Genomic DNA, 20000 nt, shown 5'->3' with positions numbered 1-20000 from the left:
CTATGTTACAACGATTTCTTCCTTCTCAGGTAAATAACTATATATATTTGAATACTTTACATATTATCAATTATAATATATGAGTTAATGTATCACATTATTCCTAACTTCTAAGATTTCTTCTTTTTTTTTTGCAGATTTCTGATACTTCAAACGCTCGTAGAGATGATGATGATGGAGCTGAATCTCGTCCTTGATGCCTTCTAGACTATTTTTTATGAGTTTGATATGTATATGTTTCTTATTTTTCATAGTACATTGTAATTCTAAACTTATTAAGCAAATTTTTAATCAAATATGACAATATTCATATTTCGAATGATCTGAATGTTTGTGTCAATGTATCAATGTAATACAGGTTTATATTGTTATAATGCATGTTTTATAATGTGTGTTTTATAATATGAATTGGTACTTTTATTTTTTTAAAAAAATACAATTTCTGATGCTTTTAAGCGTCAGTAAAAGACGTCGTGGCACAGCCCCGGCACGCTTATACCGATGCTTCAAACGCTTACGTTTGCGACAGAAAATGCGGATCTCCTGATGCTTCAAAGCGTCGGCAATTTTCGACGCTTTAAAGTGTCAGGAAAAATCGGAAGAAAACCGTGAGGACTTTGTCCGTCGGGTTATCGCCGACGCTTTTTAAGCGTTGGCAAATTCCGATTTTTGCCAACGCTTTTGTCCTGAATCGGCAAAAAGTTTTGCCATTCTGGTATCGCCGACGCTTTGGCGACGTTTCGCATTGCATCGGCGGTACTTTAGCCTATGCTTATAAGCGTCGCTAAAGGTCCCAAGAAGCGTCGGGATAAGTTGGTTTTCCTATAGTGGCAGGCTGTTGTTTTGTTCTTTCCCTTCGTCCGCAAAACTTCTCATGCAGAGACCACACGTCGGGCCTAGGTCCACAAAGCTTTAGCCATTTCAGGACAACCAACCATGGACCAAGAGCCAACCATGAGAGAGGACGGGACAGGTTTGGTAGGACGTGGGGCCATCGTTCCCTTTTGTCACGCGAGGGTGTGCAACCGGGACGGCATCATACGACGGTTGGATTCATATCGGGGGGGGGGGGGGGGGGGGGGGGGGGAATTTAAGTATAATTTTTTTAACACCGTTAGAACAACCATTGTATTATGGGTATTTGTACAATAATAGAGTTTTACGAGGGTATACATGCAAATATCAATTTTGGAAAGGTATTCACGTCCGATATTAGAAGGGTATCCATGCAAAAAATCCTTTCAATTATTGAGCATTTTATATTAGTTTATTTAAATAATTGATTAAAATTATTTTGAGACTATTATATCTATTATTTAATGTTGTTCGAAATGCTGGATATTGAAATATTCTTATTGCTTATCAATTATAAAGGATATATATCAAATTGATTTGGTAGTCACCAAAGTGGCCCAATTACCTTGATATTATGGTGGAGTTGATTAAGCATTACGGTTTGCCATCATAAGATGATAAATTAGCCCAAAGGCAATTTATTAAAGATGGAAGGTTACTATATCGTATTGTTCATTATACCTAAAGGTAGATGTCAATTCAATATTAGTAATATGAAGGCAATTTAAGTGAATAAAGGAACATCACTTATTGAGTGAATCACTAGCATGTCATTATCCTAACCTAAAGGTAGGATATGATGATGCACTAGATCACTCATCAAACTTATTAAGTGAATCACTAGCATGTTATAATCTCTTACCCAAAGGTGGGATGTGGCAATGCAATAGATTGCTTATACGATTGCTTATAGAGTGAATCGATCGAATGTCATTTTTTTGACCCAAAGGTGGGATGTGATGATGCACTAGATTGCTCAATAGTGTTTTATATGTAATAAGTCTGAATTAAGGATAACTTATAGCATGGATTTGTGTGATTTCATTGTGGCTCAAGCACTTCCAAGAAACATGTCCGACATTCCAGAATTGAATGGTTCCAATTTTTCTGAATGGCATGAGCAAATACTAATTACATTGGGAAGTTTAGATTTGGACATGTGCCTACGAATTGTTGAGCCTACCAAACCCACTACAGAAAGTTCTCCTAAAGAGAAAACTCTTTATGAAAATTAGGAGCGTTCCAAGCGCCCAAGCCTTATGATCATGAAGAGCAAAATTACGAAGAATATTCACAAATCAGTTTCTACTAACACCAAGGCTCGTAAATTCTTGACATTTATTGAGCAACAATTTAAAGCTTCTAACAAAGCGGTTGTAGGGACTCTTATGGCCACCTTAACAACTAAAAGGTATGATGGGGTAAGTGGTGTGCGTGCACACATTATGAAAATGCATGACTTGGCTGAACAACTTAGGCCCTGTTTGGGGGAGTTTTTGGAGGGCCAAAAAGCACTTTCTGGCCTTCCAAAAGTACTTTCAGATAAAAAATGGTATTTGGTAAAATTTTCGAAAAGCTGTTTCAGCTTTTGCGGAAAGCTGAAAACAGCTTTTGGGGAGAAGCTCCAATTTGGAGCTTTCCAAAAATGTTGTTTTCAGCTTTGTTGGGAAGCTATTTTTTGGACCAAAATACCCCATTTAAATCTTACTTTTTTCCCCTAAAACTCTCATCCCGCCTCTTCCTCTCTCACCCATCCCCTTCTCCTCTCTCTCTATCTTCTTCTTCCTCTCAACGCCGCCGCCACTGTTCCTTCTTCCTCTCTTTTTTTGTTTCTTTTTTTTGTTTGTTTTGGGAGCTCGTGGTTACCCATGGTGGTAGCCACCATGCCGGCCACCACCCATGGCCGGCGACCCCTATATATTTCAATGAAATAAAATAATAAATAAATATAACTAAATAAAATAAATTAAAAAACTAATGAGTGAGTGGAAAATAATCTGATCTAAATAAATAATAAATAATATTAGTAATTATTTAACCAATTTTGTCACTTAGCTAGAAAATTTATTAGAGAGATAAATGGTTATTAGAAGGATAAAAAATTAATTTACACTAATAATTATAATATTTTATATATTTATTATTGTATTATACTATAAATATAATATTATATTACATTACATCATAATATATTGATATTGATATGTTATGTTAAATAATTTAATATTATATTAAATTATTATTCTAGAATACATAATGTTATAGTACTATATTATAATAATATTATATTACATTACATTAATATTATACTATATCATATATTTATGTATTAATATATATTATATTTTATTATGCTCTGTTGTATAATACTGGTAATGTCCTTTATGGTCATTTTGTCACACAAAAGTACTTTCTCAGTTTGTTTACCAAACACATGTTAAAGTACCACAGCACTTTAGAAATGTAGTTACCAAACAGCAAACAGCTTTTTATAAACGCTCTGCTTCAGACAGCTCTACTTCCAACAGCTCTACGTTCAAAATCTCTACTACTAACAGCTCTCCCAAACATGGCCTTAATTTAATGAATATGTACTATTTCAGAGCCCTTTTTGGTGCAATTCATTCTCAACTCTCTTCCTCTGCAGTTTGGTCCATTTAAGTTCAATTATAGTAGACAAAGGGTAAGTGGACAATGAATGAACTTAAACTGTGATGTGTGTGCAAGGGGAAGAGAGATTACAAAGAGAAAGACTGCAATCTGTCCACATCATGTCACAAGGTCATAAAGGTAAATGACATGGAAAAGGAAAATCTAAAAGAAAAGAGCCACCAAAAAATGATACACAGTCTACTGCATCTAACAGTGCAGATAAGAAAACTGTGGTATGTTTCTTCTATAAAAAAAAGGGACATATGAATAAGGATTATCGAAAGCATAAGGCATGGCTTGAAGAGAGGTAATTTTCTTTCATTAGTGTGTTTTGAAGCCAATTTAACTGACATACCTTCTAATACTTAGTGGTTAGATTTTGGTACCACAATTCATGTGTGTAATCCTATGCAGGAATTTCTGACAACCCACAGGCCACACAGAAATGAGAAAACCATTTTTACGGGGAATAAATTTGAAGCTGAAATAAATGCTATTGGAACCTACATAGTTGTTTCTGATTCTAGTTTTTGTTTAGATTTACCAAAGACATTATGTTCCTTCTATCTCCAAAAACATAAATTCCTTGTCTCGCCTTGATGTAGAAGGACATACTTTTGAATTCAAGAATAAAACCTTCTCTATCATGAAAAACAATGTTTCTGTTGGTAGTGAAATTTTATGTGATGGTTTGTACAAAATAAACCTCGATACATTATTTTCTCATTCGCTTCTCACCCTGCATGTAAATATGAATGTTGGCACCAAGCGTAGTCATGAAACTGAAACTTCATTGAGGTTGTGACATAAAAGGTTAGGTCATATCTCGAAAGAGAGGCTTGAAAGATTAGTAAAGGATGGAGTTTTACAAACTCTTCACTTTACGGACTTCAGTATTTGTATAGATTGCATTAAGGAAAAGCAAACTAAAAGTACCAAGAAAAATGCCACAAGAAGTTCGATACTACTTGAAGTGATACATATAGATATATGTGGACCATGTTCTCCTTAATCCATACCCGGAGACAAATATTCCATCACCTTTATTGATGACTTCTCACGTTATTGTTATGTTTATCTAATTAAGAAAAAATCTCAAGTCTTGGATGCTTTTAAGGTTTTCAAAGCAGAGGTTAAGAAATAACTAGATAAACAAATAAAAGTTGTGAGATCAGATAGAGGTCATGAATAATATAAAAAATATGATGAGAATGGTCGCAACATGGGACCATTTGCTAGATTTCTTTAGGAACATGGTATTGTGGCTCAATATACAATGTCTGAAATGCCTCAGCAGAATAGTGTAGCTGAAAGGCATAGTCGTACCATATTGGATATGACAAGATATATGATTAGTGACTACATTACCTGAATTTTTGTGGGGTAAAGCCATAAAGACTGCGATGTATATTTTAAACCGGATTCCTACTAAGGTTGTTCCCACAACCCTTTATGTATTTTAGGTGGGAAGGAAACCGAGTTTAAATCATATACATATATGAGGTTGTCCAAGCCGAAACAAGGCTTTACAGTCCACATGAAAGAAAATATACTGCCACAATTTAAAGACCAAAATAACTCATTAGAACATCTTTATCACAAAGTAGACCATCAGTAGACAGAATATAGATAAAAATAATTTACACTTTCAGAAAAAAGATCTTGTAACAACAAAACAATCAACACCACTTTTGTGAAACCCAGTGGACTAAGTCTGGTCCATATGACCGGCCCAGCCCAAAGGCAATAGGAAGGAAGACTCTGGCTGGAGTCTTCTTCCTCCTCTCCGATCGCAATGACGATTCCTCTCCTATTGTGATGAAGATGAAGGGTTCATCGCAATCATGATACCGTCAGATAAGGCTAGGAAAAATTTATTTATAGAGTTCCTCCTCCTTCCTTCGAGTTCATCGAGATCGAGCTGCCGACTAGAAGTTTCTCCTCCATTCGTCTTCCTCAACTTGTCGCCGGAAGGGGACGCTGGACCACCTCGCCGGACCGAGGCTTGGATCTATTAGTTGGATCGCATTTGCAAAGTAAGTAATGATCTACCTTTTCTAGATTTTTTTATTTATATAATATTATTTTTACATCGAATAAATTGTTAATGGATTTATATGTGATTTATGAATTTTTCGAGATGGTGATTTGAATGAAATATACGTATGTGAATTGGAGTAATATTTTTCGGACTATTATTATATTTACGGTTCTTGCATCGTATATGCAGATTTTGATCAGATTATGATACATTTATTATTTTACAAAAAGAACTTTGATGTATATCAGATTTGAAACTCTCAATCTGACTATGTTCTTTCTAGATCCTACCTATTAGTGGTTATGCATTAGCAATGCTAGCCCCACACAGGATATAAATGTGGTATTCTTGTCCACTCCGCAAGGCATAAGTGCGGTATTCTGGCTCACTCCGCAGGGTATAATGCGGCATTTTGGCCTCCTCTGCAGGATATAAGTGCGGTACAGTTTCTAGCCTAGCCACAAGATATAAGTGTGGCCATAGTTAAAGACTGTTGAGTTAAATATGATAAATTTCGAATCAAATTTATGATTATGTATACGGATATTTGAAAGATACGGATTTCAATAGATTTGTTTTGAAACTAAATTGATTATATCTTTATACTGATTCATCGTAATTTGTATTTATATTTTATATTATTATTGAATTGTCTAGTTATGGTATTCATAACTTACTAGGCTATCTAACTAATTATACGGTTTTCTACTATTTTTATAGATCCAAAGAATTAGCTCAATCGAAATTTTACAACATGGAAGAGTGACTAGAAGAATTGTGGCACGAATTATCTTAACTTAAAATTTATTTAAATTGATACATTACCTTAGACTAATATTGAAATTGTGAGACATTGTAGGTTGAGTTAGTTGATGAAAAAAAGATTGCATATTATTGATTAAATTATTTTTACCGTCTGATTTTGATATCATGATGAGATGTCTTACATATTTCGTGAGGAGAATTCACTACGAGTGTGCGGCTTGGATCGGAAGCGTGACAACTTATTAAATAAGAGCCATAAGCGCAATGGCCAGCAACATGATCTGATATATATTAAAAGAAAACTCTGACGTTTCCTTTCAGGAATTCTATTTGAACCATAATCAATAAAAAAAAAAAAGATCGACTATTCTGTACAGCTTACAATCTCAAAAAGCATTGTTTTTTTCTTTTTATAGCCATAGGGAAAGATACAATGTTCAGATTATGAAAGGCTTCACATGTAACAAAACCAAAAAGGCCCCAAATGTACAAGATGTGAGACACGGTACCTAAACCCCTACTACATCAGCAGCACAAACCCAAAACAAAGAGTGACCACAGCAGATACTGGGAGGAGGTCCTTCTCTAGTAGCAAACCAGGGAACTACCTTACATGTACAGAGGTCAGAACAAACGCACACCTGAACCTAGGTCCAGCAGAAGCCCAAAATAAAGCAAAAAACACATCAGAAATGGACGAGATGCTACTCTAGCAGCAAATTAGGGAACAGCTCTACATGTACAGAGGTCGGAACAGACACCTGAATCAAAGGCCCAGCAGAAACTTGGATGAAAGAGGAAGAACAGCAACAGAATCCTCAGTCCAAATTGAGCTATAAGCTGGCAGGGCGCCAAGGAAATTAAGAAGGCAGCAAAATTACTGACTTAGCAGCAGACGGGGCAGACGGGGCAGGAAAAATATCATCAGAATGATGAATCTCCTCCAAAATTTTTCTCACTTCAATCCGTGAAACGAATTGTTTCACTTATCGCAGCGACATCAGTGTGCTCTTCTGAGTGTCCTTCTTGGCTGGCACCTTCGTGGTTCTCTCCAGATTTTTTTTCACAACCCTTTCGATCTCATCAATAGAGCTCGACAGCTTCTTCTCATATTCAATTGGGTTTGAATAGTGGGGTGCCTGATTGGTAAAAACAGTTGCAGTCTGCTGTGGCAGCTCCGATGAAGAAAGTGAACTGGGAGAGGAGGATGTCTTCACTGGATCATTAATTGAGGTCGACAACTTCTTTGCATGCTCAGTAGGGTTCAAATCATCAGGTGCTAGATCGGTAGAAACAAGTATGGTCTGGGGTGGGTGGGAAGAAGAACATGTCTGCAGTGGACGTTCAATTGAGCATGATGGCTTCATCTCATACTCAGTAGGCTTCGAATCATCAGGTGCCAGATTGCTGGAAACAGATGTGGTCTGTCGTGAGTGCTCAGCAGGAGGAAGTGAACTGGAAGAGGAAGATGCCTGCAGTGGATGCTCAATTGGAGAAGCAGAGGTAAAACTTGTGAACGTCGGAATTGAGGAGGTATCAGAAATATCAGACGGGAGGAATTGGTTGACTGGAGTCTGTTCAGAAACACTTGGTTCATGTCGAGTCCGTTCAGAATCACTTGGCTCCTGCAGCAAGGGATTTGTGGATATTGTCGGTTGGGGAGTTGCTTCAGGATCAACGTCCCTCTGCTGAGCATTCTGCTGAGCCCGAGCTGCTCGCAAACGGCTCCTTCTCCTCTCCAAAGCCTAATAAATTTCAAAAACAAATCAAAAATCTAGTCTGTGTAAAATTCATCAGGAAGAAAAACGGTGGTAATAGTGAGACAATAAAGCTGACATGAATTAAATCAATATTTCATTCATAGCTCTTCAGCTTCAACTCTGAAATTAACAAAAATAATACTACATGTAAGACATCTCTGCCAAGTATGTCCGAAAATGGATGATCAAAAAATTACTTGAAAAAACAGAATAAATTTAATCAAAACAGCAAGTCGATAAACATAATGCCAAGTGAGTACAAGACACCCTTTCAAGATGAAGAGCCGCATATATTCCTTTAAAACAGATTGATCTACTCAAGAACAACAGCTACTTAAAAGATATCAATAAAATAGTCAATTATTAAAAGTGTATAACAAAATGAAATTCTGAAACTCAAAATGTGATTACTCACTTCAACTGTAAAGTAGTGCACTTCTAGGATTCAAAGCAGTTGTCATAAAGAAGAACTATGACATCAAGAATTATGTCCAGCTATTACTTGTCCAAGTTCACTAATATACCTAGAATGCTTCAAGGGCTTTCTGACAAGCTGATCTAATTTGTACGAAAACAATTTTAAAAAAAGGAGAAGATCAAAGCAAAATGGACTGCTAACTTTAATCAAAGCATACAGAAGTGGATTAGGAGTCAAAACTAAAAACTTTGGTTCTCATGCTACTACTTAATAAATACATGTGCAATTATTAAAGCAGGACAAGATAGAAAAATTCATACAACATCAAATTTGCAGAGGAATCATGCAATTATTAAAGCAGGACATGAGAGAGGGCTTTGTGTGGCGTCTTTGTAAGTAGAGAAACAAATTTTGCTCTTTTCGGCCTTTATTTTCTTACTAAAACAAGTTTGGTTCTCTCTCCAATATTTGTTCTTCCCTTCCACTATTTTTCCTTGTTTTGATTAGAATTTGTTTTGGATCCTGGACCAGCTCATTTGATCTACATAAAAAAAAAAGTGCCATTCTACAATCAGAGGGGTCAATTCAATCACCAATATAATGATCCTATGGTGCTCTCTAGTCAGTGAAAAACCACCAATTTTTTCAATGAACAGAAGAGAATATTCCATAAAGTGGTCGTAAAATGAAAATGAAAAATAAGTTCTCACATCCCATGTTGACCCCAAACCAGACAAATACCATGTTTCCATTCGAGGATCACGGACTACTCATGTAATAATCCTATCAAAAGATCAAAGAAAACAACCAATAGAAAAAAGTCGACTAAAAATGACATGTAGTAACAAAGATGTGTAAAATTCTGGTTTTCCTACTTCAAACTCAGATAACACCAAAGTCTCTGTGCAAGCACTCCAGCATACTCATTGAATAATGTATTATAATATTTTAAATGGGAGAAATTTACTTGCTTCTGTTCCTTCAGAAAAAGTAAAGAGACATTCCAAAAGTTCTTCACCATTTGAACATTATTCATCAATTAAAAAGAATAAACCACGCATTGATCAATCATAGCAGTAACAATATTCCAAAATTCATCAAACTCAAAATTGAAGAGGCCACATGCAATAGACAATAATCGGTCCCAATCTTCCATCAAGTTGAGAAAACTTTTTTGGAGCAATATCATTTTCAGGGTATCTTTTCAATCAATGACTCAGATTGTGGAAAAAAAAAACATACAAGCCACATATGTCTATCATGATATTAATGATCTTCACTCATTCATGAGACAAAGATTTGCATATTGATGCAGCTTTAATTAATCAACAGAAGTTAAAGAAATAAACCACATAGTTCATGATGGTATGCAGTAAATTAGAACTTCAAGCATGGCAACAGAGACGACATAAATACCAAACCAGTCACTGAATTGAATTCAATAAGAAAACAAGAGGTGCCGAAGAAAATAGATATCCAAGCAAGTCGATCGTTCTCCTGATTGCTCTAGATGTAAGAACACGAGTAGGCAACTAAATTTCAGACAACTGTCAAGAAAGCATATAAATTCCCATCTATTCATCCGGTTACAGATTGCACTGCCGATACTCTGATCACCGGATAAAATAAACAACCCACGGAACAAAATAAAACTCTAAGTATGAGCTAGAAGATTCTAGAAATGCATGAAAACGCCACATTACAGAGCATCGTCATCTGAGGAACTAATAATTTCCAAGAAGGTATATTCTAATCGTTTAAAAAATAGAAATGAAGAGTCCGAAACTTCCAAAGACACAAGCAGCACCCGTCTATTGAGGATCTGTTAACCATTCCATCGTTTCAAGAAGTAAATTCCACGAAAACGATCATAAATCTTCTGAAATGGAAAAAGAAAGCCAGCCGATCCCATCAAAAAAGAAAAGACCTCTTACTATGAATCAAAGAACAGGCTCAAAATGGGGCGGGGAGAAATATCCTTACGTTGACGATGAGGGTGATGTCCCGAAGAGGCGTCCGAGGGTACCATGTCGGCAGAGGACTCTTCCTCCTCCGAGTCACGGCCCACGGTGGGATGTTCTCCTTCCCATCCGCGAACCGCCGGCTCGGGACCCGCCTCGGCCCTGCCTCTGTCACCGGCGACGCTCCCCTCCGGATAAAGAAGCCACCACCGATCCCCCCCGCTGCCGCCCCTCCTCCCCGCACAGGCCAGTTCCTCGCCTCCGGCATCGCGACCTTCGAATCCCATTCCAGCACCAAAAGATCACCCAAAAAAACACAAAGAATGGCAAAAAATCCCAAGAAATGATCTAAGAATATTATATTTCTCACCGGAACTAGCTTCGGATTCTTCTTCCTTCTTCTTCTCTGATCTCTTCGGCTTCGGATTCTTCTTGGTCTCAGGGAAGGAAGAGGGGTGTGGGGCTAGCGATCCACATGGAGGCGTGGATCCGCAGCCGACGGGGGATAATTCGAATTTAAAGAATGGGGGGAGGGGGGGAGTTTGGGGGTTTCGGGCGGTGAGCGGACTCGAAAAGTGTGTTCGGCTATGATGGTGGGGTAATAGTTACCGTGGTGGTGCATTCCTCCTGGTTTCAAGTTTGAAAATTTTAGTACCTCTGACGATCGGATGGTTGGATTTGAGCATGGGTTGATAAGAACTAACGGAGGACGGTGCCCTACGAATGTCTTAAATGGTTCCGACGGTTCAGTTGCGATTAGTGGTGATGGGATCCAGCAATCGGCAGTCGTGGTCACTCTTTAGTAATTACAAAAATAAAAAAAAATATTTCCTCAATAAAATGCAAAGAAAAGATGAAACATTTTTTACCATCAAAAAATTGCGGTACATGTCTCCTCTCCGATCTCATATTTGGAAAGAATTAATCAATTTTTTAGGAGGCAGTAGCCCAATGATTGTAATGTCTTTTTTTTTTTTTATAAACATTGCATGTCTTATTCCAATTGCAAATATTTCTAGTGTTCATACTAACCTTTCTTTACTGTTTTCTTTTAAAATGTGTGTAACTTTAAACTTGCCTTTCGATTTTCTTTTATTTGTATATTGTAATGCAAGTTGCACGTATTTACTTGTAATTTGTTTTTTTCTTTTTTTTCTGTGGTGGCTAATGATTATTATTGTTGCCTAATTTTCCCAAAGCAAAAGGACAAGGGCTTTTTTTTTTTTTTTGGTACTTAGGTAGCTCACGTCAGCTTGGCGTGAGTTCTACCCTTGTGTCAAAAGAAATTAAAAGTACACAAAGGTAGGGAGCAGGAATAGTCCCTATCCATAAAACATCTCCGGAGTGATGAATAGCAAAAGAGGCGGTCAGTCTGCTGTCGTATTCGCCTCCCGAAACACATGGGCAACCTGAAATGAACTACATCCAGCCACCAAACTCTGGATGTATCTGAGTAGAAGATGGCCATCGTCCTCTTTTGAATTTGTACAAAATGAATCTCAGCCATAACCTTCTTTCCTCGAAAACTATAATTGAGTTATTATCTGTATATCTATAAACTTTCCACAGATCTTTTTTCCCAAATCTTACCATGTAAACTAACATGTTTATTTATAGTGTAATTTAGGATAATCATCAAACTGATCATGCCCTTGAATTGTATTTCTATGCAGGCCTTTCAAATGCATCCCTTCTGCCAAGAAAATAGACTATATCGATGAAAACAATTCATTTGATCTATTTTTCTGTTTTAAAGATCTGAACCGGATGCTACTACCGTACTATCAAGAGTATTAGCTGCTAAAGGTATTTATCCGCATCGAATTTTCCACTGAACTATGGTAATTTTACAAATTTCATGACCTAGGTTGTATTTAGTACCTTGATACATTAGGTTGTTGACAGGAGTGAATCATATATTTGGTTCCATCATTTATCCTTCAGTCATGTGAATTATTAGTCCATGTCATTCCAGTTCTTTTTGCAACGCATTTTCCTTTAAATCCCAAGCTCCATGTTTTTTCTGGTGTTCAGAGCAGGATTGATACTCATGATTCTTCAAAGTACAGCCATGATTCAATTTTTTTATTATTTAGGTGAACAGCTTTAGAGAAAAATTTGTCAGCTAATGGCTTAACCTTGTCATGTCTGATGTCAAAAGTTTGAGAGTTTGCTGGAATTCAGAATGTTTATTCTCATGATTTCTGCAATCTATTAAGCCAAGAAGCAGATATCATCTTTCATTATCCCTGACAGTAAACTCTCATTGCAGAATTCAAAACAGAACACTTACATGACCGATGTTTGCTAACATGCGAGAATGTATAAAAAATAAAATAAGTTAACGGCCAGGAAAACTACCCTGGTAGAAGGCAACAAAAAACTTTATTTTTCCAGAGGATTTGAGAAGTATTTGTTATATCATGTGTATTGTTATACACTGTTAGCTTGCCTTGTTCCATTCCAAAACAATATTCCAGCATCAATGTATATATGAAAATGCGTGCTAATAGCAGAAAATTAAATCAATATTTTTCTATATCACTGAATAGCATGACACTAGGACAAAGTGTGCCTGACACAAATTACAGTGAAGTACTGACATATAGATGTTTCCACTGTTCAATGATTTCATCATCATTCATCTCCATTGTCTTCATCAGCAAGAGAGCAAAACACTATATACAATGTGAAGTGTAACTCAGCTACTTCCCATGCTTGCTATGTGCATTGTTTATAACATTCAGTCTTCTTCCTTGCATTCCAAACATTAGCTTCTAGTAGTACCGGTTCTGGTGCTCCTTCTGGAAATATTCTTGTTTCTGTGAATCAAATGATCAAGAGATAGTATAAGAGAAATATTAAGACCATACAAGGGATAAAAAGTGAATAGGAAGTTCTATTAATTTTTGTAACACAAATTGCAGCATAAAACTGAAGAAAAAAAAAATTACAAGCAACAAAGCATCCATAGGTGTTGATTACATTTACTGGTAGCCAATTCATTGGCCTAGATTTCAGCTTGCACAATATCTAACTATGCATTATTAGTAATAAATCTATGTTTCTCAAACTCATTCATCTAGCTGAGGTGCAAATAACACCATACTTGGCAATGTGCAGGTGGAAAATTCCAAATGCTTAATGTGCTGCTCCATAGATGGATACAATGAACATGCCCCTTCTGTTCCACCTAGATCAAATTAATGATGCAGTTTAACATATGATATAACTTTCTGAAAATTCCCAAACAAAAGCCACGGTCATGCCTCGTAATGGTAAGGTGATTTTGCTCTAACCTTATAAACCTATTGAAAATGGCAACGATACTGACTTGAGAAAAATCAAGTGAGGCACAACCAATGTAATCCAACTTTCAGTAAATCCAGAAATGCAAAATGAAACTACCAAATGCCGCATCAATTTCTTTTTCAAAAAAAATGTTTGTTGTGACTATTTCACTGAAACTTTCTTAAGTTCTAGGATCAAACAAATGGCAGCGCAAAGATGTGAATTTCTTGTAAATGCATCAGAAAGTACAGAAACATAATGCCCGAGTAAAAAATATTACCAAGTTAAACAAAAGCACCTAAACCCATCTCTTCTGGGGAGCAGAAATGTTCTTTGATCCCTGCTGAGTGCGCCTTTTAATTTTCTTTGAATCGACGCTAGAAGATAACAATTGCCTGGGTCTTAGCACCACAGTTGATTCAGCTCTCTGAATCATTTGATTCTCTTTAAGAGGGCTAACAGAGCGCCGCATCAGAACCCTCCCTGAAGATCTGTTTAAGGAAGAAAAGGATTTGGTTGAAGGTTGCCTCTGACTTTCTACTGCTGCAAAGGCTTCTTGCTGAGGACTACAATAGGCAATTGATCCTTGAGAGCAGAGTTCTTTGTGCTCCACAGGAGAATCACAATCTGATGATGATGGACTAGTGCTACTCATGTCATAGAGAATATTATTTGCCATGACCGGGAGCTGCCTAATATCAGAGTTTGTAGCAGAACAAGAGGCTCTTCGAAGCCTTGTTAGTTCAATAACCTACATCCATTATTCACTTCAGTAACTTGATGTTAACCAGAGGCAACCTATAACTTCCAGGTTCTGCAAATCCAATGAAACTGGTACCAGTTCTTTTTACCTGTTGCTCTAGAAACACCATGTCTTTCTTCAATTTGGATATTACCATATTTTTCCTTCTTATGATCTCCTCCAACTCCATAATCCTCTAATCAGGAGTAAAAAGGATAAAATATCAAATTATCTTCTCAAGTAAGAACCAACAAAAGAAGACGCACCTTAGAGTCGGCAACACTGGATGCATGGGCAGCAGCAGTCAGTTCCTTTATGGTAGCATCCTTCTCTTCACACTCGTTTCTAAGGTTGTAAAATTCTTGCTCTGCCGCCAGTGAGCTCAACTGAATGCAATTGAAGTCCGGATATTATGCAGGGAAAATCACATAACCGTGTTTAAATGATCATGTATATTCCATAAGCATTAGTACAAATAACAATAATAAATAACTAACCGGCCAGTAAATTAGTAATTAAATCCAACTGTACAAGAACAACTGTTCAATAATTCAAAACTTTCTCTACTCAGCAAATTGTACTAGCAAAGCAAATGATGAAGAGAACTTCTTAAAGACTAAACAAGTCTTAACCACAACTAACCAAGTCCTATCATGGTATGGAATCAGGCAGTATGGGGTGTTCCATACCATACCGGTTTGGGTACCAGTATCCAATACAGGTAGCGTATCGATACTCGGTACGTCAAAAACAGTTCATACCGTACCGTACTGATACTGTGTTAGTATGATACTGATACGGAGTCCGGTATCAAGACGGCAAATCTAGGTCCTATCCATGACCATCTTGGAAGCACAGGATAAAAAAGAGGATGTTTTTAGAATGCACAACAAAACATAAAGCAACTAATGGAATCCACAATTTAAATTCAGATATTAGGTAGGTTGGTGACAAATGCTCTTAACCAAATAGCAACATACTCGAATGAAAAATACCTAAGGTTCAAGAAAACTTCCGAAACAGTAAACAAGTATAGAATACAACCAGTGATATCTTATTCCTAATCACCTCCTGAAGAATGGCACGGAAATATTTTCAGAATGAACAGAACATCGAACTGAATCCATAATTTTTATTTAGATATTATCTAGTTGGCGACAGTTTCTCAATAGCAAATAAAACCATGCTAGAATGGAAAAAATTAAGGCTCAGAACATATCAAAATAAAGTTTCTTTTCAATTAAGAGAATGCAAGAAATGTCAAGAAAGCATCACCAAGCTGTTCAGAAAACTTCACCAACTATGGAATCCCAGTCAGTACTTTGCAAGCACAAAGGCAAAATCCCAGTCTAAACATGGTTTAGACCAACAAAAAGGCAATCCAACTTTATGTCTCTGTTTCCCCTGGACATAATAATCGATCATCTTGGATCTATCAAAGAGTTTAACAGTTCAAGCACCTGAATATCTGCAGAAGATGTCACACTCCAACAAAAATCAGACAAATCAGACATTCGACGCTCCTCTTGCTCCGCCATATTCACGATTGAGGTCTTCAGCATCTCATCTTTGGTAGATTCTATTCCATTCAGATCCTGTAAGGGAAAATGTTAAGGCCATATGAAAATACAAAATGTTAATATAAATATAAAATTCAATTCTTTTTAGTCAGCCAGAGCTCCCACCATTGCCCTATGTGACAAGTTCTTGCAAAGAGGAATAATGCCACTCCCAGGATTCAATTCCAAAATTGAACATCTGTTGCCACCCAATTTAGCTCCTCTAGAATCCCGCTTCTGGGCAGCAGCAATTCCAGAATTCATCCGCTCACACAAGTTGTCGAGCTTCTGCTGCATGCTTAGCAGCACCTGATCCTGCTTCATTTGAAACTGAATTGTTAAGTTTTCCAGACCGCCGCCCCCTCCCCAACACAAAAAAAAAAAACAGCTACGGAAGGTACGCCAAATCCCATAAGGCCATAACTACTGAGCAGAATAAAAAACTAATCCTCAAACCTCCACAAAAAAAAGGAGAAAATGATTTTCCAGATATCAAATGCATTCGGGAAAGAACTTTTACCATACAAGACTAGCAAGCGAAGAACTCCATAAAGAAATCTTAGTTCTTAACGGAATACCTACCGAAATAAAAAGCGGTTTTTCATGTAAAAAAGACTCTTTGTCAAGACAGAGAATTTACCAAAGGCCGTGCCTTCACTTCCTCTTGCTTAACTTTTTGAAAGCTAAATTTGTGAAAAAGTTCAATGCTTTTTTTAGAACGCATATCCATAAAAAGATACAAGAACAACGAAGGAAGCCAGTTGATCAAACTAAAATGGCCATAAGAAACAAGAAATAAATGATTCCATCGCTTCAGTGGTTCAAAAAATTTAAGACTTTTCGAATCTATGACGAACCCTTATATCTACCGATCTGTGGAGTTGCGCTATCTTCCGAGCTCTCTTCGACTTAGAGGAGGCCACGGCTACGACGGCAACGATGAGGACCCGTTGGAGTGGGGTAAACAGCTCCCAAGCCGCGGCTTCCACCGGCGTCAAGCCCCCTCCTACGGCGCTGGCTGACGTGGCCTCCTGCGCGCCGACCAGGCGGCCCTGGAGGGAGACCCACGCGAGCTTCTTCCTCGCCGGGGTCGCAGCCTGGCTCGGCTCGTTGAAGCAGCTGGAGAGGCGGCGTGGAGTCGGGGAGACGAAAGGGGCAAAAGGTGGGAGCGAGACACGAGCCGGCGGGGCGGGAGTCGCGCCTGAGCCGGGCCGGGGGGCGTCATCGTCGCCGACCATCGCGAGATAGTCGGAAATAGAGAGGAGGCGGAGGCGGAGGCGTTGGGGACGGAGGACGGGGGAATTCGAGCGCGTTTATTACAGGTTGGAATGTTTTGAAATTTTGAGTGCCGAAGGAGACAGTTTTGGCGAGATGGGGGGGAGCGAACGAGACACGTGGCAAATAGGATGGTGCCGTAATGAGGCCGTTGGGAACCGGACAATATCGGTGAAGCAATACTAGCCGTTAAAGGTTTTTCCCTATTTACCAAAAAAAAAATGGTTTTTCCCTCAAGTCGGTTTCTGTTAAAAATTTGTAATATATTTGTATTCTTTTTCGGACGTATGTTAGAATTTCTTGTGTTTTGATTTCTTTTTAATCCTTATCTTCTTTTTGAAAGTGATGGAGAAAATGTGGCATAATTTAAGAAAAAATATTACATTACTGCTGCTTCATTTCATTGTGGCTTGTGATTTACTTATTTTCAATAAAGATGCAATAAAACTGTAGTTTAATTTGAATTGTTGGAAATATAAAAAATATTTTATATGTCTATAATTTTAATATTACACAAAGAAGTCTTATAAATAGGATTGCAATCAAATCGAGTTGTTTAGCAATTCAAATTTGATTTAGCTACAAGTTTGTTTGAGCTTGGTTCATTTAGAAAAATAGTTCATGCTTAAATATATTCTGAAGTGTGTCTCATAAATAAGCTAAGCTTGAACTTTTAAGGCTCAAAAAAATAAATAGGAGTTTGGCTTCACTTACCAAGAAGCTTGTTCGAGCTTCGCTTATATAATGTACAAGCCAAGCTTGAAGAATTGCTTTTCGTCTTAAGCTTGGCTCGAGCCCAAATAGCTCTGTATATAGCAAGCTAAAGCTTCAGCAGTAGGTTGTTTGCATTCTAGCCCATAGAGAATTGATAGGTTCAAATAATGATTTCATTTTTTTTCTATTTGAAACTCATATGGCTCAACTTGTTTTTTCTCCGCATAAAAGAGAGAATTTTTAAAAAATGAGATTAACAGAAGTCTTAGAGATAGAGAAATAAAATCATCTATACAAATTATCAATACTCCAACCATCATAAGATATCGAGGTTAGGAGAACTCCATTGTTAAGGTTTCCCATTATGATTGTAAATTAAAGAAAGGAAACATTTTTATTATTTTTTTTGAGATGCATTGGATAAACTAATCTCACACACATATAATCCTTTCTATTTTTAGCCATAGGATCTTTAATTTTAAACATATTTTATATTTTTCTAGTGTCAAAAAGAGCTAAAGCTTCTTTTTTAAAAAGAAATTGAAAATACTTTCAATTTTCTTCAAATTTAGCCCATTGTTTTGCTTGTCCAATCAATTTTGCCTATCCAATATCACCAACAATTGATCCAATTGTAGCTGCATTACTCATGATTGTCTATATACTGCACATCTCAACATCAGCTCTATATTTTCCTCCCTCACCCTATTTCTTCCCCTTAGCCCGTCTTCAACATCATCTTATCAGGACACCTTGTCTTCCTCCACCCTTAGTTCCTCTCCCACCATCTCTATTTGCCCAATTCATCTTCACCCCAACCTACATTTTCGTTTTACTTCATCCTTTCATTGTTGCTCTCCCTACTCACATGCTTCTCTCTCTTTTCATTTGTTTAACTTCGTCCATCATCATTTATTGAGCCCAACATTCATATACTTTCTTCCATCACCATCCTCATGTTTTGCCCCTTTCTATTTTATCATAATCACTCAACTTACTTTCCTTCTTTGCTATCCAAAATAAGAAAATTAGACGAATGGAACGCGCTTAAAGAAAGGTACGGAAAATAAAACATATAAAAATAAAACAAAAGAAAGAAAACAAAAAGATATGCTTTTAACTCTTTCTAAGATGAAACCATGACTATTCAATTCTAGATCAAGTGGCTAAAAGAATAAAAGGGTTGGGTATCCGGTCTTTTAAAAGCAGAAAAGTTTAATAAAAATATAATATTAGGGATATGGCCTAAAATCAACATAAGCCGCCATGTGGCAGGTGCAACAGACCAATTTTAAACAGATTTGAATCTTAAGAATATTTAAGAGGATCTATTATTAAAAGTATTCAAATAAGGAAGGATGATTATGGCTCATTAGGAAGGATTGTTATGGCCCATCTCTTGATTTTTTCCTCGAATGATAATAGAAAATTGCTTCTTTTTTATATGAATAGAACCAAGAGACCCTAAAAGGACAAGATCTCGCAGCTCATCCATATGTTAATATCGCCATTCTACTCTTCTTTCTTGTAGGTCCATGAGCTAATCTCTTACATATTGATGAGATAATTTCTTGCAGGTTGATGAGCTACTAAGTCGAGCTATCCAAGCTGGGCTATTCAGGCCAAGTTACCTACACCGAGCTATTTAAGCCGAGCTATCCAGATTAAGCTACTCAAGCATATCTATCTAGGGTGAACTATCCAAACCTGCCTATTCAATAGCCCAAGGCACTGAGTAGGTAAATCAAATTTTCTAGATGACTCTTACATTTCCCTTTCTTGCTGCTATTACAAAGCATTCTCTAACTTAGGCATCGGAGAATCTGATCGGAACCAATCCGACGAGCTTCTTTTCTTTTATGTATATAGATTCGCTGTTGCTCTTTGGGCCTCCATCTTCACTGGAGAGGACTTTGGCATCAATAATATGCAAGTCAAAAAAAGAGACTAACAAGCTTAATGACGAT

At 37.1% G+C, this 20000-nt stretch overlaps 3 protein-coding genes across 3 annotated transcripts in view; 1 reads left to right on the top strand and 2 right to left on the bottom strand.

The window, feature by feature from the left end:
• LOC149768265 (uncharacterized) overlaps positions 1 to 388 on the top strand; it is a 47251-nt gene extending 46863 nt beyond the window's left edge. The window contains exon 3 of the mRNA XM_089927947.1: positions 359 to 388. Coding sequence (XP_089784073.1) covers positions 359 to 388 — 30 coding nt within the window. The remainder of the gene's footprint in view (positions 1 to 358) is intronic.
• A 6306-nt stretch (positions 389 to 6694) lies between these two features.
• Positions 6695 to 11062, bottom strand: LOC103717726 (uncharacterized). The gene is made up of 3 exons (XM_088715758.1): positions 10823 to 11062; positions 10475 to 10726; positions 6695 to 8058 (listed from the first exon to the last, which is right to left on the bottom strand). The coding sequence occupies exons 2-3, from the start codon at positions 10718 to 10720 to the stop codon at positions 7300 to 7302; spliced, it is 1005 nt and encodes a 334-aa protein (XP_088571884.1). The 5' UTR covers positions 10721 to 10726; positions 10823 to 11062; the 3' UTR covers positions 6695 to 7299.
• A 1765-nt stretch (positions 11063 to 12827) lies between these two features.
• On the bottom strand, positions 12828 to 17394 carry LOC103717745 (uncharacterized). Its single transcript, XM_017845339.4, has 7 exons — positions 16902 to 17394; positions 16171 to 16359; positions 15946 to 16080; positions 14752 to 14871; positions 14595 to 14681; positions 14024 to 14494; positions 12828 to 13274 (listed from the first exon to the last, which is right to left on the bottom strand). The coding sequence occupies exons 1-6, from the start codon at positions 17280 to 17282 to the stop codon at positions 14042 to 14044; spliced, it is 1365 nt and encodes a 454-aa protein (XP_017700828.3). The 5' UTR covers positions 17283 to 17394; the 3' UTR covers positions 12828 to 13274; positions 14024 to 14041.
• Positions 17395 to 20000: the final 2606 nt, after the last annotated feature.

This window comes from Phoenix dactylifera, chromosome 2 (assembly GCF_051530095.1).
Source record: "Phoenix dactylifera cultivar Ajwa chromosome 2, Ajwa_hap1_PhDact_Kaust_v1.1, whole genome shotgun sequence".
Classification (NCBI taxonomy): Eukaryota; Viridiplantae; Streptophyta; class Magnoliopsida; order Arecales; family Arecaceae; genus Phoenix; species Phoenix dactylifera.
The sequence above is the reverse complement of the archived record's forward strand: the minus strand, read 5'-3'. Positions and strand labels throughout refer to the sequence as shown.

Bases quoted from the DNA above. Each gene is read 5' to 3' on its own strand.
- LOC103717726 (XM_088715758.1), bottom strand. From the start codon at position 10,720: ATGCCGGAGGCGAGGAACTGGCCTGTGCGGGGAGGAGGGGCGGCAGCG. The intron at 8,059-10,474 runs GTAAGGATATTT...GAAATTTATTAG, and splicing joins ACATCACCCTCATCGTCAAC to GCTTTGGAGAGGAGAAGGAG.
- LOC103717745 (XM_017845339.4), bottom strand. From the start codon at position 17,282: ATGGTCGGCGACGATGACGCCCCCCGGCCCGGCTCAGGCGCGACTCCC. The intron at 16,360-16,901 runs GTTCGTCATAGA...CAAATGAAGCAG, and splicing joins ACAGATCGGTAGATATAAGG to GATCAGGTGCTGCTAAGCAT. The intron at 14,682-14,751 runs GTGCGTCTTCTT...ACTCCTGATTAG, and splicing joins CCAGTGTTGCCGACTCTAAG to AGGATTATGGAGTTGGAGGA.